The 19351-nt window shown below is 51.6% G+C and overlaps 2 protein-coding genes across 10 annotated transcripts in view; both read left to right on the plus strand.

The window, feature by feature from the left end:
- The first annotated feature begins 3737 nt into the window (after positions 1-3737).
- LOC1280374 (toll-like receptor 7) lies at positions 3738-11581 on the plus strand. Its single transcript, XM_320221.5, has one exon. It carries the CDS (start codon positions 5067-5069, stop codon positions 9051-9053), a length of 3987 nt encoding a protein of 1328 aa, XP_320221.5. The 5' UTR covers positions 3738-5066; the 3' UTR covers positions 9054-11581.
- A 1660-nt stretch (positions 11582-13241) lies between these two features.
- Positions 13242-19351, plus strand: part of LOC4577473 (CLIP domain-containing serine protease B4-like) — a 196583-nt gene continuing 190473 nt past the window's right edge. For 2 of the 9 annotated variants that reach the window (XM_061655438.1, XM_061655441.1), the window contains exons 1-5: positions 13245-13421; positions 13492-13566; positions 13630-13781; positions 17348-17483; positions 17576-18644. In XM_061655438.1, coding sequence (XP_061511422.1) covers positions 18615-18644 — 30 coding nt within the window. In that variant the 5' untranslated portion in view covers positions 13245-13421; positions 13492-13566; positions 13630-13781; positions 17348-17483; positions 17576-18614. Of the gene's footprint in view, positions 13422-13491; positions 13567-13629; positions 13782-17233; positions 17484-17540; positions 18645-19351 lie in introns of those variants that run through there. The other 7 variants (XM_061655434.1, XM_061655442.1, XM_001238272.2 and 4 more) reach the window with 7 other exon arrangements.

The raw sequence follows: 19351 nt of genomic DNA on the forward strand, positions 1-19351 counted from the left end.
TCTTGCATGGAAAGCTTGGGGCAATTCTCGGATCTCTTCTCTGCCTTGCCCGTACCTACCAGAATGGAATAAGCACAGATGGCATCGAGCGGGCAGTTGGGAACACGAAAGGGTGCGTAGGGTGAGACACACGTTTTCGCTACTCCCGGTGCTCCTGGAGTTCTTATCAGCCACGGGACAGAAGGAAAGCAGCTTGAAAACCTTGGCGAAGTCGGAGCAAAAGGGTCTCTCCGCCAACGAGCGGGAAAAAGGTAGAAATAAAATAAAATAAAAGGATATCTTGTTGCCGGTTTATCTGGCCGAAAGCGAGTCGTCTTTCTCGCTTGTAAACACATACACAACGCACGCGATGCGAGGTGTGTTTGTATTTTATTTTCCCTTTTGCGCTCCGGCTTTTCCTCCCTGCTTCGCGTTGGTTCCGTTTTACAAAACAGAAAAGAAGAGCACCAGCAACAACAGCAAAAAAGGATTTTCAGCTTCTTTTTCCAAGGGTTTGTGTCCGCTCGTGAAAAGATAAGCGAAATTCAAAGCGATTGAAGTTATTCAAGCTCGCAAGGGTATGAAATAAGCTAAGGAACTCGAGCGAATGACCACGCCACTGGCTGACTAAAAATAGACACAGGACAGTCGGTATTTCATGTCCTTCTCCGGAGAGGTATTTTTTTCTTGCTGTCCCTCTCCCGTAAGCGTGGGCCCTGCATCAAAGGCACACGGTGGCTTCCGCCTAGGTGAAAGCGAAAATGGCCACCGCCCTTTTACTACACCGTCTACGCCGTCCCAGTGCAATCGATTTTTGGGTTCGATTATTTCGGGCTACCGAACCTCACCAACGCAATAGAAAAAAAAAGAATGAACCTCGAAGGCCTGCGCTATGTTCAACCATATGCTGCACCGGGCGAGCATTGTGGCGTCATATTTTACCTTTGAGTATGTGACAACATTTGTCCGCGCGCGCGCGTGTGTGTGTCATGTGGTTTGTGTGGTTAGACGCGGCGCGGTTGGTTAGGCCAAAGTAGCGCTTCTCGTCGAAATACATTTCCAAGACGATATTGATCTAAAATCCTTTTTCTTTCGTTGCTCCTTGCCCCGTTGCTTAAGGTGTGTTGTGTCGAGATGTCGCGCATGCATTTGCACGGTCTACAGCGAGTCAGCCACGGTCACAGCTTTCAAAGATTGATGATGGGTTAATCGGAAAGCGTGATTAATGATGCGAACGTGTGGCACAAGTACACGCTGCAACGACGATTTAGCTTTACCGTGGTTTTGAGGTTTTAGCTAGAATGTCATTTTGAAAAGCGAACCCGTTCAACCCTTGCGGAGGATGATAAAAATCAAATTGAAATCCTCATTTTGAAGCTACCTCAACCCTTTCACACGAATAAACCCATTTTTCATAGATGTTTCCATGGAGCTTAGTGTATTAAAAACTAAATGACTTCCAGATAAATGGCACGTGCTTCACATTGTGCTACCGTCGCGCATTGCTCATCGCAGGAAATTAATTCTCACGCACGAAGATGAACACACGCGGACATCATTTCATACAAAATTAATCCTTTCGGCTAGTTCGCACTGTTTTGCCAACAGACCAATCGGGTTATGAAATCAGATCGGCCGAGGAGCGATTTTGCACCGGGGCCACTGGGTGGAACTATCACCTTGCGCGTTTGTCGATTAGTTGTATTGCCGTCTAATCCTTGCCACGTGGTCGAGTGGAAAATAGACGCAGGCGTCGAAGGTGGCCCCTCCAGCGCCGAGAGCCCATTATGTCACGTGCCCGATGTTACCGTGTGTGCGTACAACCCTTGCGGCTTTGCGTTTTTGGGATGCGATATCAGCCCCGCTTGTGGTTCGTAGTTCGCTTATTCGCCATAAAAAACCCTAATTTGGTAGCTTTTAGCATATGGCACAGCAAGGGGGAGAGATGTTGTAATGCAAAGGGTGTTGTAGCGCTGCCTCGGTGGCCACCGGCGATGAAATGATTCAAGGCACAACACTGGTGCGGCTGTCGGTAGCTGATCTGCCTCAACGCAGTGTAAGTCACGTTCGTTCAGTTTGGCATTCGAGCAGCATCCAATGAGCGGTGTGGTATCGAACATCGTTTGTATCTAGTTAATCCTTTCCGGCTCATAAATCAACTCCGGTGTGTGTGTATGCTGTGTATGCTCCGTTGCTGGAGGTGGGTTTGGGATCTACGCGGGAGTCATTTTTCTCACAAAACCGACGAAAAAAGAGGAACTGTACTGATGTAACCTTCGCGGGAATTAGTAACTGAAGCTTCCCGAGCACCCATGTGACATAGACGTGAGGCTCGCTATCAAGGCACAGCATTTGATGTATCTTTATGGATTAGCTCGGCGTGTTGCCTCGAATTCGATTGCATTATTTGGTCATCAATCGAACACGAAATACTGTTCCTACACTTGTATGTGCTTGTGAATTTGTTTTCTTCTACATGTACATTCGTTAGGTTTCATGCTGGCAGTCGAAATAAACCTGAGCAGTCTTGTTGCTGCGCTTCCTCAACAATCCCTGGTTGCCGTTCGCGTTGTTATGCTGGCTCTCTATGCGTTATGTTTTGTGCTCTCTCTTTATCGCTCCTTTCGCATTCTCTGTTCGTTGAGAGAGCGTTTTACTCTCGAGCAACTGCTCGACTGCTCGAACGATTCATTGCGGTGGCCGCTCTGCATCTATTTATGTTTTGACGAAAGATGAAGAAAGAAAGAACACTGTTGTGCCTACGGCGAGAACGAGAAAAAACATAAATGAACTTTTTTCCCCTCTGCAGGAATTGCATAGTGAGATGAGATGATAGAGCAGCATCTCACTCGGGTGAGAAGAGCTACGTTCGGGCTGCATTCGCAATGTGCGGATGAATTTGAGTGACCAAATCGAGCAGAAACGAACAACTCGACATGATGCTCATAGCCATTTATTTTTTGCTTCGAGGAATTGTTTACCAGCGCTAACGAAAACATTTTGCACTCAATTGGTCGAACAACCTTTTCTCGTGGAACCAAGGGTCGAGGAAGGTTCAAAATATCTATGTGAAGCGCAAATATTCATTAGAAAATAGAAAATAAGTTTAATTCTACTTATAACAAACATTTAATTTTATATTGAAATACAGTTTAAAATTGGCATTTCATGTTTCTTTCCATCCAATTCTTCAATTCCACATCATCTCAGGTTTGCAGTTCGATCTAATGTAGCTCTTTCATTTCATATTTGCGCCTCATATGGTAAGCCACCAAACATGCAAGTAGTCTGGTAAAATTATGATACAAACTGTGTATGATTCGTTCTGTTTCGACCAGTGCCTCTCACATTCATTTGAATTCTTCAAACAAACCCGAACGCACTTCGATCGCAATCCGTTCTCACTGGATGAGATGCTGTTCCTTCTCCGCCACGCATTGCAAACTGCTCTACTAAAGGGGAAAAGGTTTCATTGATACTACTTCTCGCTCTCTCCTTACCAAACCAGCGGCGTATTAGTCTACCTTCTCGTTTCATCCACCACAAACGGCGAACGAAAAGCGTGCAGTCGACAATGAATGAATCAAGCAGTCGAGCAGCAAAGAGAGCAAGAGTGAGAGAATTTCACATCGAAACGCGAAGAGAGCACGCAAACACGCACACCGCCGTGGGAGCGAAAGCGAGAGCGAACGAGCCGAAAACAGAGATAGAGAGGCAGCATAACAACTCGAACGGTCGAAGTGGCGATGCTTGGGCCACACCGAAACGCATCTCAAGTTTATTTCGAGTTCGAACGCGAAGCCTAACGGACGTGCATTGCAAGCCGCGCACTGTTAGGGCACAACACTGTAGAGTAACCGGGAACAGAGCAATTGCAACCATACGGGACAAAGTGTGGAAAAAGCGCACAGGACTTGTAAGTGTGTGTGCGTTGTGTCGTGTAGAGAAATTAGGCAACTATCGTGTTCGTTGAACGGGAAAAGTTAAGAAAAAAACGTGACGTTAAATTCCGTGCAAAGTGCGTACGCAAGAAAGAGGGTTTGAAAACAGCGCAGAGTGTGCAGTGAAGAGAGCAGAGTGAAGAGAAGCATAACGAAGCAAAATCATAAAGTGTAGCTCGAGCCACTCTTCGCCCGCGGTGAAGTGAAGTGAAGCGGATTGGAAAACGAGTTTTTCCACCCTTCTAAGCATCGTGAAAAAATAGGCAAAAAAAAAAGAAACCAGTGCACCCGGTTTAGTGCTCTCCGTGCTGGTGCTGGTGATGCACATGTGAATATATATCTGTGTATGTCCACTAGAGCAGCCTCGAATGGACTTGGGGCACAGCAGCAAGGAAAAAAAAGGACGTGATTTAAAGCGAGAGCGAGCGATTCGTGGACTTGGGCCAACTAAAGTCCAACCAACCATTTCCAACAACCATCGTTTCGTCGTGTTTTGGGGGTGAATGTTGATGAGAGGCACCAACAACCAAACAAAAAATCCGCCCAACATCGCTCTGGCCGTGTGAATTCAGTGTGTTCTGTGAGCCTAAAGCAATCGACGCAGTAGAAGAGTGTGAAAAATCGTGCTGAGGTGGTGAAAGTGTTGCGGAAAACGAGGAAATCAATACCGCAGGAAGTTCTAATCCGCGTCTTCCGGTGTGGGTGTGTGTCTTTGTGCGTACATGTGTATCGTGCTCATGTGTTCATAGCGCAATGAAAATGTTCCGATCCTGATATCAGTGAAAAACCGCCAGAATATTTATCTCCCAACCTGTGCGTGCGTGTGCGTGTGTGTGGGGAAAATTGCGATGAGTTGGTGAGGGGTGAAAGCAAGATTGCTGGCAGGTGCTGGAATGTGCGCTCACTGCCACGGTGGTGATGGTCGTCAACACGCCCAGCCGTTGTGCCGTTGCGTTCCGTATTGGTTCCGTTTGTGTTATCGGGTGAAGCCTGCGGCCGTGCCAGGTCCGTGAGGCGTGTGTGTGCTATCCCTAGCACGGGATAATTGTGGTAAAGCGAAAGATAACCACGAGTGTGTGTGCGTGTGAGTGTGTGGTTTTGAAGAAAGAGCGTTTGAGAGGAGAAGAAATACACAGATCAACAAAGATGCAGCAACGAAGCAGTAGAGCCGGCGTGTCCGTCTCAACGATGGAGCTGCTGCTCCGGCTAGCGGTGCTGGTGTGCACCGTCACGCTGGCCGCCAGCTCCCAGTGCACGTGGGAGTACGAAAAGTCCAGCGTCGTCTGCCGGCTACGGACACTGGAGCGTACCGGGCTGGACCTGCAAGGGGCCGAGGGCACGTCCCGGCTGGACATTGCGTGCAGCGAGCTGATCCTGTTCGAGAGCCAGCTGCCGCGGAACAGCTTTAGCCGGCTGGCCGCGCTCGGCGAGCTGCGGCTCGAGTCGTGCAAGCTGCTGCAGCTGCCCGAGGGTGCCTTTGAGGGGCTGCTCGCCCTGAAGAAGCTGAGCGTCAACACGCGCAACTACGAGTGGGGCCCGGGCAAGGTGCTGGAGCTGCAGGCCGGCTCCATGCGCGGCCTGAAGGAGCTGCAATCGCTCGACCTGAGCGACAACAACATCCGCGCCCTGCCCGATGGCTTTCTGTGCCCGCTGACCGGGCTGAAGGTGCTGAATCTCACCAACAACCGCTTCCGGTCGGCGGAAGCGCTCGGGCTGGCCGAGAAGAGCTGCCCGGGCGGGTCGGAGCTGCAGGCGCTCAACCTCGCCTACAACGAGCTGCGGTCCGTGCCGACCGGCTGGGGCGTCTCGAAGCTGCGCCGCCTGCAGCACCTCAACCTCGAGTTCAACAACATCTCCGAGGTGCACGGCGACGCGCTGGCCGGGCTCGGGTCGCTCCGCACGCTCAACCTGAGCTACAACCATCTGGAGACGCTGCCGGGCGGTCTGTTCGCCGGGTCGCGCGATCTGCGCGAGATCCACCTGCAGGGCAACCAGATCTACGAGCTGCCCCGCGGGCTGTTCCACCGGCTCGAGCAGCTGCTCGTGCTGGACCTGTCGCGCAACCAGCTGTCGTCGCACCACGTCGACAACGGCACGTTCTCGGGCCTGATCCGGCTGGTCGTGCTCAACCTGGCCCACAACGCGCTGACCCGCATCGACGCCCGCACCTTTGCCGAGCTGTACTTCCTGCAGATACTGGATCTGCGCAACAACTCGATCGGCTACATCGAGGACAACGCGTTCCTGCCGGTGTACAATCTGCACACGCTCAACCTGGCGGAGAACCGGCTGCACACGCTCGACGACCGTCTGTTCAACGGGCTGTTCGTGCTGTCGAAGCTAACGCTCAACAACAACCTCATCAGCATCGTCGAGCCGAACGTGTTCCGCAACTGTTCCGACCTGAAGGAGCTCGACCTCAGCTCGAACCAGCTGACCGAGGTGCCGTACGCGATCCGCGACCTGTCGATGCTGCGGGCGCTCGATCTGGGCGAGAACCAAATAGCACGCATCGAGAATGGCACGTTCGCGAACCTGAACCAGCTGACCGGGCTGCGGCTGATCGACAACCAGATTGAAAACGTCACGGTCGGCATGTTTGCCGATCTGCCCCGGCTCTCGGTGCTCAACCTGGCGAAGAACCGGGTGCAGAACATTGAGCGCGGCTCGTTCGACCGCAACCTGGACATCGAGGCGATCCGGCTGGACGGCAACTTCCTGACCGACATTAACGGCATCTTTGCGACGCTCGCCTCGCTGCTGTGGCTCAACCTGGCCGAGAACCATCTGGTGTGGTTCGACTACGCGTTCATCCCGAGCAACCTGAAGTGGCTGGACATTCACGGTAATTACATCGAGTCGCTCGGCAACTACTACAAGCTGCAGGAGGAGATTAAGGTGAAGACGCTCGATGCGAGCCACAACCGGCTGACGGATCTGGGGCCGATGAACGTCCCGAACAGCGTCGAGCTGCTGTTCGTCAACGACAACCACATTGGCACGATTCACGCAAACACTTTCATCGACAAGGTGAACCTGGCGCGGGTCGACCTGTACGCGAACGCGCTGAAGAAGCTGCAGCTGCACCAGCTGCGTGTTGCTCCGGCTCCTCCGACGACCGAACGGCCGCTGCCCGAGTTCTACCTCGGCGGCAATCCCTTCGAGTGTGACTGTTCGATGGAGTGGATGCAGCGCGTGAACAATCTCACCACGCGGCAGCACCCGAAGATTATGGATCTGCCGAACGTGGAGTGCATTATGCCGCACGCGCGGGGATCCCCCATCCGCCCGATCGTGTCGCTCCAGCCGAAAGACTTCCTGTGCCGGTACGAGACGCACTGTTTCGCGCTGTGCCACTGCTGTGACTTTGACGCTTGCGACTGCGAGATGACGTGCCCGTCGAACTGCACCTGCTACCACGATCAAACCTGGGGCACGAACGTGGTCGACTGTGGCAATCAGGGTGCGGCGGCGGCTGCGGCCGGTGGCCTGCGCCCGGTGCCGATGGACGCGACCGAGGTGTACCTGGACGGGAATGACATCCCGGAGCTGCAGCATCACGTGTTTATTGGGCGCAAGAATCTGAAGGTGCTGTACGCGAACGCAAGCCGCATTGCGACGATTCAGAACCGAACGTTCGCCGGGTTGACGGCACTGCAGGCGCTCCATCTGGAGGACAATGCGCTGCAGCGCATCCACGGGTATGAGTTTGAAAATCTGGCCCTGCTGCGGGAGCTCTACCTGCAGAACAACGGCCTCCAGAGCATCGCGAATGGGTCGTTTGCACCGCTGTACTCCCTGCGGGTGCTTCGGCTCGATGGCAACCGGCTGGTGACGATGCCCCTGTTCCAACTGCAGGCTGCTCAGGGCAATCTTCAGGCTCTCCAGTCCCTGTCGCTCGGTCGCAATCCGTGGAGCTGCCGGTGTCGGTTCCTTCCCGAGCTGACCGCCTTCGTCGCAGACAACGCAGTCATCGTGCAGGACCCGCAGGACGTGTACTGTGCCGACGATGGCGTGCACCGCGAGCTGGACTTTAACGTGAGTGCCGCGTGCAGCGACTTTTACGCCGGCCGCTCGGTCCTCCCGGGCGACGGACTGCCCGAGACGTACATCATGCTGATGGCGCTGGCGGTCGTGCTGGTCTGCCTGCTGCTGCTCGCCGTGCTGATGTTCGTGTTCCGCGAGCCGCTGCGCTTCTGGCTGTTCTCGCGCTACGGCGTGCGCGTGTTTGGGCCGCGCTGCGAGGACTCGGAAAAGCTGTACGACGCCATCCTGCTGTACTCGGCCAAGGACGCCGAGCTGGTGGCGCGCAGCATCGCAGGCGAGCTGGAGAATGGTCGGCCACCGTTGCGGCTCTGTCTGCAGCACCGGGATCTGCCCGAGGACGCGTCGCACCTGCAGCTGCTGGAGGCGTCGCGTGCCTCCCGGCGGATAGTGGTGCTGCTGTCGCGCAACTTCCTGCAGACGGAGTGGAGCCGGTGCGAGCTGCGCCGGGCCGTGCACGATGCGCTGCGCGGCCGTCCCCACAAGCTGGTCGTGGTGGAGGAGGGTGGCGGCGTGCTGCTGGAGGCGGAGAACGACGTCGAGCTGGTGCCCTACCTGAAGACGACGACGGTGACGCGGGTGCGGCGCGGCGACCGCCACTTCTGGGAGAAGCTGCGGTACGCGCTGCCCGTGGAGGCGCCCTACCGCGGCAACAACTACACCATCGACCATCACGAGCGCGTGAAGCAGACGGGGGGCGGCGGGGGCGGAGGTGCGGGGGGTCAGGGAGGGGCCGGTGTGATGTTCCGGCAGCCGCCGCCGCCCGCCTACTGTCCCGAGATCGACGAGGCGAACTACTCGTCGGCGACGACGGCCACCCCGTCGCCGCGGCCGTCGCGCCGCGGCATGGTGGAAGTGCCGACCCAGCGGCCGCCGAGCGAGCACATCTACTCGAGCATCGACTCCGACTACAGTACGCTCGAGTGCGAGAACATGGTGATGGCACCGGCCGGCGTCCATCGGCCGTCGTGGCGTTCGGCGGGCGGCGCTGGCGGCCCCGGTGGCCATCCGGGCGTCCAGAACGGTGGCACGATGCATCCGCACGGTGCGGGTGCCGGCGGCCACCACGTGCAGGCGTATCTGGTGTGAAGCGGAGCGTCGGTTAGTCAGTTAGGTAAGGGAAGGGAGTTTAGGGGGGGTGTAGGTAGGTGCGTGAACGCGGAACTGATCAAACGCAAGTGCTAAAGTCTGTACGTGTATCTGTGTGCGTGTATTATAGAATCGGCGTCAAAGGAGGTGCGAGTGCGTTGCGCAAAGAAAAACAGTTTGTAAAAAGGAAATCCGCTACCCCTCCCGCACACACTCTTAATCAAATCTTAAGTTTAGCTCCCCTGTACATTGTACGCGCGTTAGATTCGCGTTTTTTTGTGTATATTTGTTTTTCTTTCTCCTCTAGTTCGTCGCTTAACGCGCCTACCCAATTCAGCCTGTATGTATGTGTTCGTTATTGCAAAAAAGTTAAAGCGGCAGTTAAAGTGTAATTTAATTTAATTTGCTCGAGAATCCGGAAGGTGCGACGCGTGTGCGAAGTGACGACGAACCCCGGTCACTCTCGGTTTTGCACAACCCGTTCGCTGCCGTCTCTCGCTCTCACAACAGTCATCTCTTAAAGTATTACTAGTAGGGAAAGGTTAAATAAAGTACGGAGAAAATACTGGCCGGCCGGCCGGGGTCGATGGTGAACTGAAAAAGATAAATCGAACAGCCACAACAGCGCGAGTGGCCGGCTAGGCGCAGTAGGTTGGCGAGAGAGAGGTCCCTCTCTGGCTGACGTTTTGTGAGAGTAGGGAGAGAGGGAAATTGGTGAAAAAGGAGGAAAAACTATTTGTGATATCGTATTTAATAAGTTTTAAATGTAATCATCGGTAGCGCAGCGTGGCAGTGGAAGAGGAACAGTGGTTTTGAGGGAAACACGCCCTTGAAGTAAATAGAACTACGTACACCAAACCCCAAAACTAGGAAGGCATATTGAAAATTACAAAAATGGATAACCAGAAGAACCATGAGAGGCGCACAGGTCTTAGTTCAGTTTAGTTTTTCTCTCTCTCAGCTAGATTAACGGTAAATTATGTGGAAAATGTGTGTTGCGAAGGCTCAAAAACTAAACACCGACAAAGTGACAAAACTCGCCCGGTCGTTGAAATAAAGCGAAAGAAGGATAAAACTTTTAAAAACAAAACAAAACAACCAATACCCAAGTTTGTTTATTTCGATTTTATTGGCATTAGAGTGAAAGAAGGTAAATAGATGCGGGGAGGGGGGGGGGGGGGAGGAGTGTGTGGTCCGGTGGGCTTTTGGGCCTGCCCTGGGCCCGGAGCCACACGTATACACAATTGCATTTTAATTATAGCTTCGTTTTTTTTCACTTTTCGTTCGTCCCCGGTCCGGTGTCGGTTTGTCCTGCAGAGTTCCGAACTTTTGTTTTCCCCCCCCATTTCGCTTTGCCACTTGCTGCCTGCTCCGGAAGAAGCCAATACCTTTACAGGGGCAGGTTTTTGCCACCCATTCGTCATTGTAGCTTCAGAAGAAAAGGAAAACAGAAAAAAAGGATAAAATGCCATTTGCTAGAAGGCCATAATTAACACTAAATGGCATACAGACTGGCCCTCGTCCTGCCCTCGGATGCTCCGGCCGTACCCGGTCCGTGGAATCAGTGTCATGTGCGTTTCGGGCCGGCTGTGTGTCAGCCTTCGGGACGGGCGTCAGCAGGCAGAGGGCTCGCTTCCTTAATTAGTTTGCCATCTTCTTCCCTGCGTGTGTCCCTGGTTTTGTTTCCCCATGTGCGCTTCATTTCTGTTTGCATTGCTTAGGTGCGTGAGTGACACAGAGAATCGGTCAACAGGACACCCCCCCCTGTAGTGTACGGTAAGAACGGCCAAGCCCTCATGGAGGTTAGCAAAGCGTGTAATTATTATTTAAATTATTTATTCACAACCTATTTAACGAAGGACGAAGATTTTCTCAGCGTTTAGGAGGCGCGCGAAGGAACGCGGAATGTATAGGCAAAAAAAAACAGCCACGAAAGCCGTTCAAGCGATACCGAAATAGTGAGTCACATAATTGCTGCTTTGATACTGGAAGACACAAAAAATAACCCTACAAAAGGACTGATCGATACGAGAGAAAGAAAGAGGGTGGAGTAAGAATAGTAACGCGATTGTAAAAAGAAAACCACTGCTGTACATAGATGGTAGCTTAGTGAACTGTTAAACGCGATCGAAAATTATAAAGAAAAAAAAAAACACGCACAACCATAGTGGAATCGGGAAGAGAACAAAAAAAAACCCCAAAACCCTTGTGCGAGTTCCGGCGAAGCGGTTCGATTTCCCTATCAGACTGAACTTAGCGTGTAGGCGCGAAAAGGCGAGCCAGAAGGTGAAGGAGAGAACCAGAAAGTGTGATGAAATTATCAGACCTAAACGCATACTACAGCCGCGATATAGCTAGTGGACAGCAAAGAAATATTTGGCAATAATTTAGAGAGAAAAAGAGAGAAACATGACATGGTAAATGGATAAAAGTATGATGAAAATAGAAAACATTATAAAAAGAAACACAAACATGTAAATAGTGGTTCAATGAGCCAGAAGTTGCATAAAAGGTGCACAGAACAAAGAGAGCAAATGATTTAGCAGAGCGAAACTAGATGCAGAAAACAAACCAGAAGAAGTAAATCGAATACACTCGCACAAAACCGGATGTTACTAAAGTGAAATAGAACAGACGCTTTCATTACACAAACTCAAATCCCCCCCACTGTAGCGGGGCGATAGTTAAAAGTGGCCAAACAACAAAAAAAAAAAAAACCCGTTCAATTCTGTTCCGTTCACCGTTGGGCGACTACTTTGCACTAGATTGTTTTGGGTTGGTTCATTCTTTCCGTTTCAAGGTGGGTTCGTTTTGCAGCTCTGTCTGCGCGAAGGTTTGCGCAATTAGTGTCAAATCGATGCGGCAAAATCAGAGTAGAGAGTTGTGGGTGAAGCGAAAAAACAAAACCAGTAAAAGAAAAACATTGTTACAAACAGACAAAATGTTTTGCCTTCAGCAAAGCAAACATGTTGCAAAATACACAGACGAGTAGAGCAAACAAACGAAACAGATCGAAATATAAAAAACCAACAACCACAACTACTAGAGTAAGCGAGACGAAAAAGAACAAAAGTCAAGCGTATATGTAAAATGCCACTAAGCCCGTTGCCTGCTCGAAAGGAGGGAAAGGGAACGAAATAAATACAACAAAAATCGCGTATATTAATATATTTTAGGAGCTATGGAAAATTCACCACAACAAAAAACCCGAGAGTAAAATAGCAACTTTGCGGTACAAGCGGTATATGTATAAGCAGAAAGGGACAACAAAGATATACCTATATACACGCAAAAAGCCACTCGTATTATATACATATGAGGCGCGTTTGGGGAGGGTGGTCGGCTAGTGCTGCGAGTATCGAGTATGGTTCACAATAAACCAACCCAACAAAACAAAGAAAGAGCGAAAAAAAAGTTGGAAAACAAACACAAAAAAAACACGTGAATAAAACAAAAAACTAATTAATCAAACATAACAACAACGGCTCCGATGCACTCGATTTTGTTATTTTGTTTTTGTTTCTGTGTGTGTGTGTACAAGTTGGACACAATTGAAGCCCAGTGCCCATCGAATCGGTCGCTTGCGGTCAGGAGGGTTTGGGGATTCGGAGGAGTGGGTTAAGCAGGTCAGGCCAGTGTTTCGTCACCAGAGCGCGTGTGCAAGAGTGTCCAAGTTCCCCCCCCGGTGGCCCAGTCCATCGTCACCTCATTTCCAGGCGTTAGGCGTCACATTTGTTTGTTTGTCCGCTGCGTTCGATTTCCGCTTTGTCTTCGCATTTGGTGTTGTGTCTAGGTCGTCGCGGTTTTTGTCAACGTTTGCCGGGACGGGGCACGAACCAGTTATGGTGAAAGTTTCCGCCAACGGTGGGTAAGTGTGAATATTTTAAAACTGTATCACTTTTTACGATGTCCCGTCAATAGACGTGGAGTGTCGCAGGGCAAGGTTGGAACCGAGCGTGGACCGGGTAATTTGGGTCACCGTGTAGCTTTTATTGGTGGCCACGGCCGGTTGAGGTGGGTACGGGGCATGGGAAATTTAGAGCTTAATTTGGCGCGGAGGCCCTGGATCCGGTCGCACGGAAACCGAAATTTAGCTTTGGCGGCAATTGCAATTGACAGGCGATATAGGTGGGTCACTTTCGCAAATATGGCTTCACGGAAAGAAATCGATCCGCTGCCTCATAAACGACATGACAACGACCGACCCCGCCGGCTCGATGATGGTAAGCGGAAATGTAAACAAACGCGCCCGAATGTTTGCCCAAGTATTAACGCAGCAGGCGAGAGTGCGGGCTCAGAACAAGCTCGGTAGAGATTCTGCGAGAGTGATGATTTGGCGCTTTTTGACACCGCGCTGCTCAGCGATGGGTAAAGTAGATTTTATGCAATAAACATATTCTGTTGACACAACATTAAAGCCTTCTCTCTACTGTTGCAGGATTCGGGAATGGGTTACAACCCCTGAGGGAATCCCAAACCAAGCAGGAAGCCATTGCGCACCTCCCCCAGCATGGTGAGTTTGTTGCTTTGGAAAAATGCGATTGCCAAATTGTAAATTCTACCGTTTTTGTTAAAGCCGCTTAAGCCTTTCGAATCGCTCGACGGGAAGGTTTCGCACACACGACGCGGACGAGGAACGAACGCACCGGACCGACAACAGCCCCTGAAGCGGGAATGATGGCAACTCGTCGTCGTTGCTGCTGTTGCCGCCACATCGCCAACAACGGTGTAAGTAAATATTGACTTTTAATTAAAACCTAATCTGAAGACCTCTGTTTGTGTGCGAGCCCGAGCGTGTTGCGAATCGGATGTAGACAGGACTATGCGTAGGGAGAGGGAGTTGGGACCGTTTTTTTTCCCGTCACCGGGAGTCACCGAGTTGCTGGCGTGCGATGCGCTTCCCGTTTGTTGTTCATTGTGTTCCGAAACGGTTGGAGCTTCTTCAACGCGGCCGATGGAATGTTGCCTGTGCCGTGCTTTACTCGCATTGTTGCCACCGGATGTGGCGATCTCGGAATCATCAACACCATCCGTTCTGTGGGTTCTGGCGGGGTGGCAAACGGGACAGGGACGTCTGACGGGGGATGACGAATTCGGTTATGGTCCGTAGTTTTCCAGCAGTTTGACGCGTTGGATGTTGTTAGATGGGCGTTTTTTTCCTTTCTCTCTCGCTCACTGTCCCAGGGTAGGTACCGTACCGTATAGCTGCCACGGTTGGGCAAGTTTGTACCACCACACAAAGTCGTCTCGTGGGATGGACGCAATGGGACAAACACAACACGAGAGGAGGAAAAAAACAGCGTACAGAACCCAGAACCTATATGTGTGTTGCGGGGTTTAATCCATGCACCGTTCCGAGCCGCTGGCCAAACGGTCACCACACTCGGATCGCTCGATGCGGTGGTACAGGTCCACCTTCAGCCGAACCGGACCCGGACCGGACGCCTTTGCCGAGCAATAGGCTTTTTATTTGATTTGCACTGCGCCAACAGTCGGGCCGGGACAGCGTGCAGCTGTGGTGGCAAGCTTGCTGAAGCATACGAGATTGAGAGCAGATTGAGCGGCGATATGTGGAGCGGCACGGCACCGATCAAGGGCAGACATTAAGCTTGGGCTTGGTCGCTGTAGCTGCACGAACTCGGATGTCCCTCCTCCTCCCCCCCGTTCCCCTGGGTCGTTTGAATTTATCGACCGAAGCCCTCGGGAATGGTGTGCAGCCTGCTCTGGTAATGAACTGTGCTGTTACCTACCCGTTGCGCTGGGTCTTTGCATAGGAATCCAACCACAATCGCAAAAGGCTGGCCCAGAGATACGGAGTAGAAATGTTTGCTCCCAAAAAACCACAGAACAAGTGCACCCACCAACCAACCAAAGTGCACCTTGGGTGTTTTTTACGGTGGCTGTAATCAAAGTTGGACAAAAAGTGTTGAAAAAGCTTAACTCTACCCCTCTGCTCGTGCACGGTCTCGTGCACGTTGCAGCAAGTTAAAGGGCTTTCAGCTCCTGCACCGGTGACCTACTCGCCGATGATGGCGCTGAAAAGCTGAACGAGCCAAGACGCAAGAGAACGCATGCAGAAGGAAACGAACGACGCGGGATGATGTTTCTACCATTTGCTCTCTCACACACACAGAGCTTTTGATTGTGAAAGTTTGTCACAATCATTCCAAACACGGGCTGGCGGCCACGGTGAGCTGGCCCAGCGCCCTTCCTGCACTGTACCGCAGCAGCATGAAATCAGAAGCCGCCACAGCAACGGAAACTTTTGCAACGTCTGCAATTATCCGCAAGCACGCCGGGCTGACTCTGGGCCGTTCTCCGGTGCAGCAGGTCCGTTTGGCAAAGGTAAAGTTTTGCTTCGCTGTGTAAAGCGTGAGATTATCTTCCTACCTCTGTTAAAGTTGGGCGCTTGGCTTACCAGTAACTGTCAATCAGTGGGCTAATTACAGACGACGCACTGTGTTGAAGCGAAATCGGGACAAATTGTACCGAGTACCACGCCCTGTGCTGTGATTCGGCGGACGTGATAGGGCGGAGATACAGCTTTAAAGAATCATGGTGATTAGAGCAGGCCGCATATCCAAACGATGTACCTATGCTCACGAGATTAGAATGCACATGCTCTCTTTAACGGCTGTTCCGGAGTTCATTGACGCGCCGGTCACGGGGTGACATACGCTGAATCTGACGGAATCGTCCATCCGAACGATAAGAGGTACGGTTTTGATTGCTCTTGACATCCGTCAGACGGCCGAAAACCCGACCGGTGGCTTATCTTTCGTCGGGCCAAACACTGGTTGCGGGTCTCGGGTCAATTAAACTCGTACGCTTCGATGAGTCTCCGGCAAGCCGTTGCATTTTTGACCGCCTAGATTGGAGTGTGCGTGTGTGTGAAGAACATCTGTGGTACATGTGGTGATCGGTTAGCAAACAGGCAGCGATTGTGAAGTAGCTACCGAGAACGCGCCGTCGCTGATAAGGAGGAGAGAACCATTGCCACCGGATTGTCCGTATTCAAATATGTCAAATGTCGCGTTCGTGTCGGACGGGGAACGATACGGGATGATGGGCATCATTACACTTTTAACGACCTTTCATGTTCTTCCTTCCCTTTCAGTACCCCACCACATGCCGCATTGATAACTGTCTCTCTCAGTGTGTGTGTGTGTGCGGATGTAAAACATGGCCTCCAAGTGGCCTTCCCGCAATAAAGCCCGCATTTTATTGCAATCGATTTTACCGCGCACGGAAGCCGCTGTGCCCGTTTTGCGGCAAAATCGATATTTTTCGGCGTGTTTCGGCTGTTTGCGGCCGGTCCCACCGTCAGGCGTAAATTGATGAGCCACGGAGACGTGTTGACGAGGGAGAAAAAAGACCTGGCAGCCTATCAAATCAACCTTGAGGGGATGATATTCCGATGGCGTGCTTTTTGTTTGCGTTGCCTTTCGGAGCATTTCACTTTTTCGCATCGACCTTTGTGGCCCCCGAAGAAGGAAGGTGCGGCACGCTGCCGGCTTTCGGATCGATCCAGTAAAAGGGATTGAAGGCTGATGGATAGCGAAATAGACGACCGATGAGGTAAGCAATATTAACGGGGCCGCACGAAGAGCGCACAGGAAGCAGTCGCACAACCCGGCACACCCGGCACGCCCGGCAGAAAAGCGGTCAACCTGAACGGGGGAGGGGCGGAGGGCTGGCGGGGGCGCTTGTGCTGACATTGACGTTATCGTGTCGCGTTGGAGGGATGGTATGAAAAATGAAGGCAAGAAATGGTCGCATTAGTCGCATCTCGAGACACCGGACTCTCTTCGGGCCATCGGGACCAGCCAGCAGACCCTAGGCTTGTGCTTGTGTGTGTGTGTGTATGTGTTTGGTGGTCTGTCAAGATAAGTACAGCCCGAGACGGTGGCTATTAGGGCTTTCACGTCATGGCATAGGGCAGTGGCAAGACGGGACGGCAGCATGCCCATAGGTACGCAGCACACCCGACGTGATGGAATACCTCTCGAAGAAACCAAGGGAGCGGAAGAGAACGGAAAGAAGGGAAAATTATAGGTGTAAAGGAGACAAACGAATGCGTAATGCGAGCACGAAACGGAAGGACCGGAGGAACCGGGGCAACCACCGTGTGGCCATTTCATTCGTGTGTGTACGTGTGTGTGTGTGTGTCGCGTCGAAGGAATTGAGTTTTTATTTTAATTTCTTCCTTCTTTCCTCAGCATTTGTGTACATTTTTTTCTCCCTCTCTTTCTCTGTATGTTCCCTTCCGTCTCCATGGTCGCGGCTCATTTCAGGTTTCTGTACCCATTGCTTCCAGGCCAGGCTTCTGCTCCCGGCAGCACCCACAGACCCTCGCTCTAGTTCAGGTTTCACCGAGCAATGGTATCAGGTTTTTGCTGTCTTTCTTATTTTAATTTTTATTACATAAAGGTAATAGTGGTAATAAAATATATACTAGTTTCTCCGTTTTTTTCCCTTTGCTTTCAGTTTGCCTTTTTTTTTCTCTCTCTCTCTTCTTTCAGTATGCATGCGTGTGTGCGTGATGCAGTTGTCGTTCGAGTTGAGCTGGCACGGTGGAACTTCCACCGGCACGATGCGCGCATCATAAGCGACCGCGCATACGCCCGGTAGCATGGTGCGGAGGACAACGCTTCGGTGGCTCTGCTCCACCTGGAGGGCGTCACACGCACACACGCATAGCGCCAACCGATGTACCGATGCTGGCGAATTATCATATCGGAGGCGATGGCATGGGGGTCATCTGTTACAACGCGCCAGCAAGATGACGGGGGAAGGTTAATTCGCCTTTCACCAGCGCGTCATACACGCACTCTTTTCGATCTCGATTGTGTGACCGCGAAAGAATTGGACATGGATGTGTGTGTGTATTCTTAGGCACGGGAATGATGGATTGTGTGGCTGGTCTGGCCAGAAGTCGGAGGAGCCACGACACACGCACCAGCCACGACCACGAACGAACGGCGACCCGGTTTCGGCGGAAAGTGTTGCGGTCGATTAGTCTGTGGTTTTGTGAAGCTGTTTGCATGAGGGTTTAGGTGTTGTTTGTTGTGTCTTTCTCCCCGTTGGACAGCGGAAGTCAAGAACCTACCCGTCCCCGGGCAGGAGGTTGACCTTTGCAATGGGAAGGATTCCGATGACTCCGTTGTTTGTGTAATTGCGGAGTGAAGTTCATCCTTAAAGTAAATATTCATTCCAACTAGAACACTAATGACACCGTTCACCGTTTTGTTATCAGGCTGTGTGTTGTGACTTGGACGCTAGCTAGACGACACACGGTGTTGCTCCAGAGCGGTGTAATGTTTCGCAAACAATCGTATCCGCTTCCAAGAAAGCTAGTAGTGTACTGTTGATAGTGCATCGTTCCTATCGTTCGTGCTGCACATCGGACGGTGGTTTGCGGACGCTCAAAGGCTTTCGGTGCGACATTACGGACCAAAACATGTGTACGAAACTCGATGAAACGTGCCGACCGTGAGTAATGTGGCGTGTTTTTGTGTTGTCCAAACGACGGAAGACTAATGGAACAATACCTGGAGAAAGATGAAGCGATGCCGCCGATGCAGCAAAGAGGTGAGTGACGCATAGTGTACCTTGTTTCCTTACCTTGGCTTTTAGGTACGATTATTCTAAACGTATTTTAATGTGAAAGTATTCATCCCAAAGCTGGCACTGGTTGACATGAAAGATTGTCAGCAGACGTGTGGCTCATTTCTGATTCCGGCTGGCATCGTCCGGTATGAGCCCGCACGTCAGGCCAGCTTCATTTACGGTAGGTCCGAACAGGACCGGAGACTGCCAAATACGTGGGACGTCGTAATTTTTGTCGTCGTCCAGCATTTTAGTAGCAGGCCTCGCTGGACACGACGAGTGCTGCGAAGAGCAACAAAACGGCTGGACCGAAAGACGAGACGACCAAAATCAAAACCGTCCGCAGTCTGCTGTCCTTTCCTGCTGCTGTTGCTGCTCCTTCTGCCACGAACCATTAAGTTTGGAAACGTGTTAATTAAAAGAAAAAGTAATTATTATTTTCTCCCTGCTTTTGTGTACCCCGTTTGCCAGGGCGCGGGTTTCGGGTTCAATCGGTTGGTTTGTTCCGCGGTTCACAGGCCACCATTCGCCCTCGCTCGGATGCTGGATGGAGTAATATGCCTTTTAATACATTCGCAGCGCTGTGTGTGTGTGTATGATTTTTTATCGCCGCGTGTCTGCGTGTGTATTATTGCTCCTTCATCTTCTACCGAAAAAAACACACATACACTCCTTCCTTAATGGAATCG

The sequence above is a fragment of the Anopheles gambiae genome, chromosome 3, assembly GCF_943734735.2.
Source record: "Anopheles gambiae chromosome 3, idAnoGambNW_F1_1, whole genome shotgun sequence".
NCBI classification, from domain to species: domain Eukaryota; kingdom Metazoa; phylum Arthropoda; class Insecta; order Diptera; family Culicidae; genus Anopheles; species Anopheles gambiae.

Coding starts and splice junctions, on each gene's coding strand:
- LOC1280374 (XM_320221.5), top strand. CDS start 5,067: ATGCAGCAACGAAGCAGTAGAGCCGGCGTGTCCGTCTCAACGATGGAG.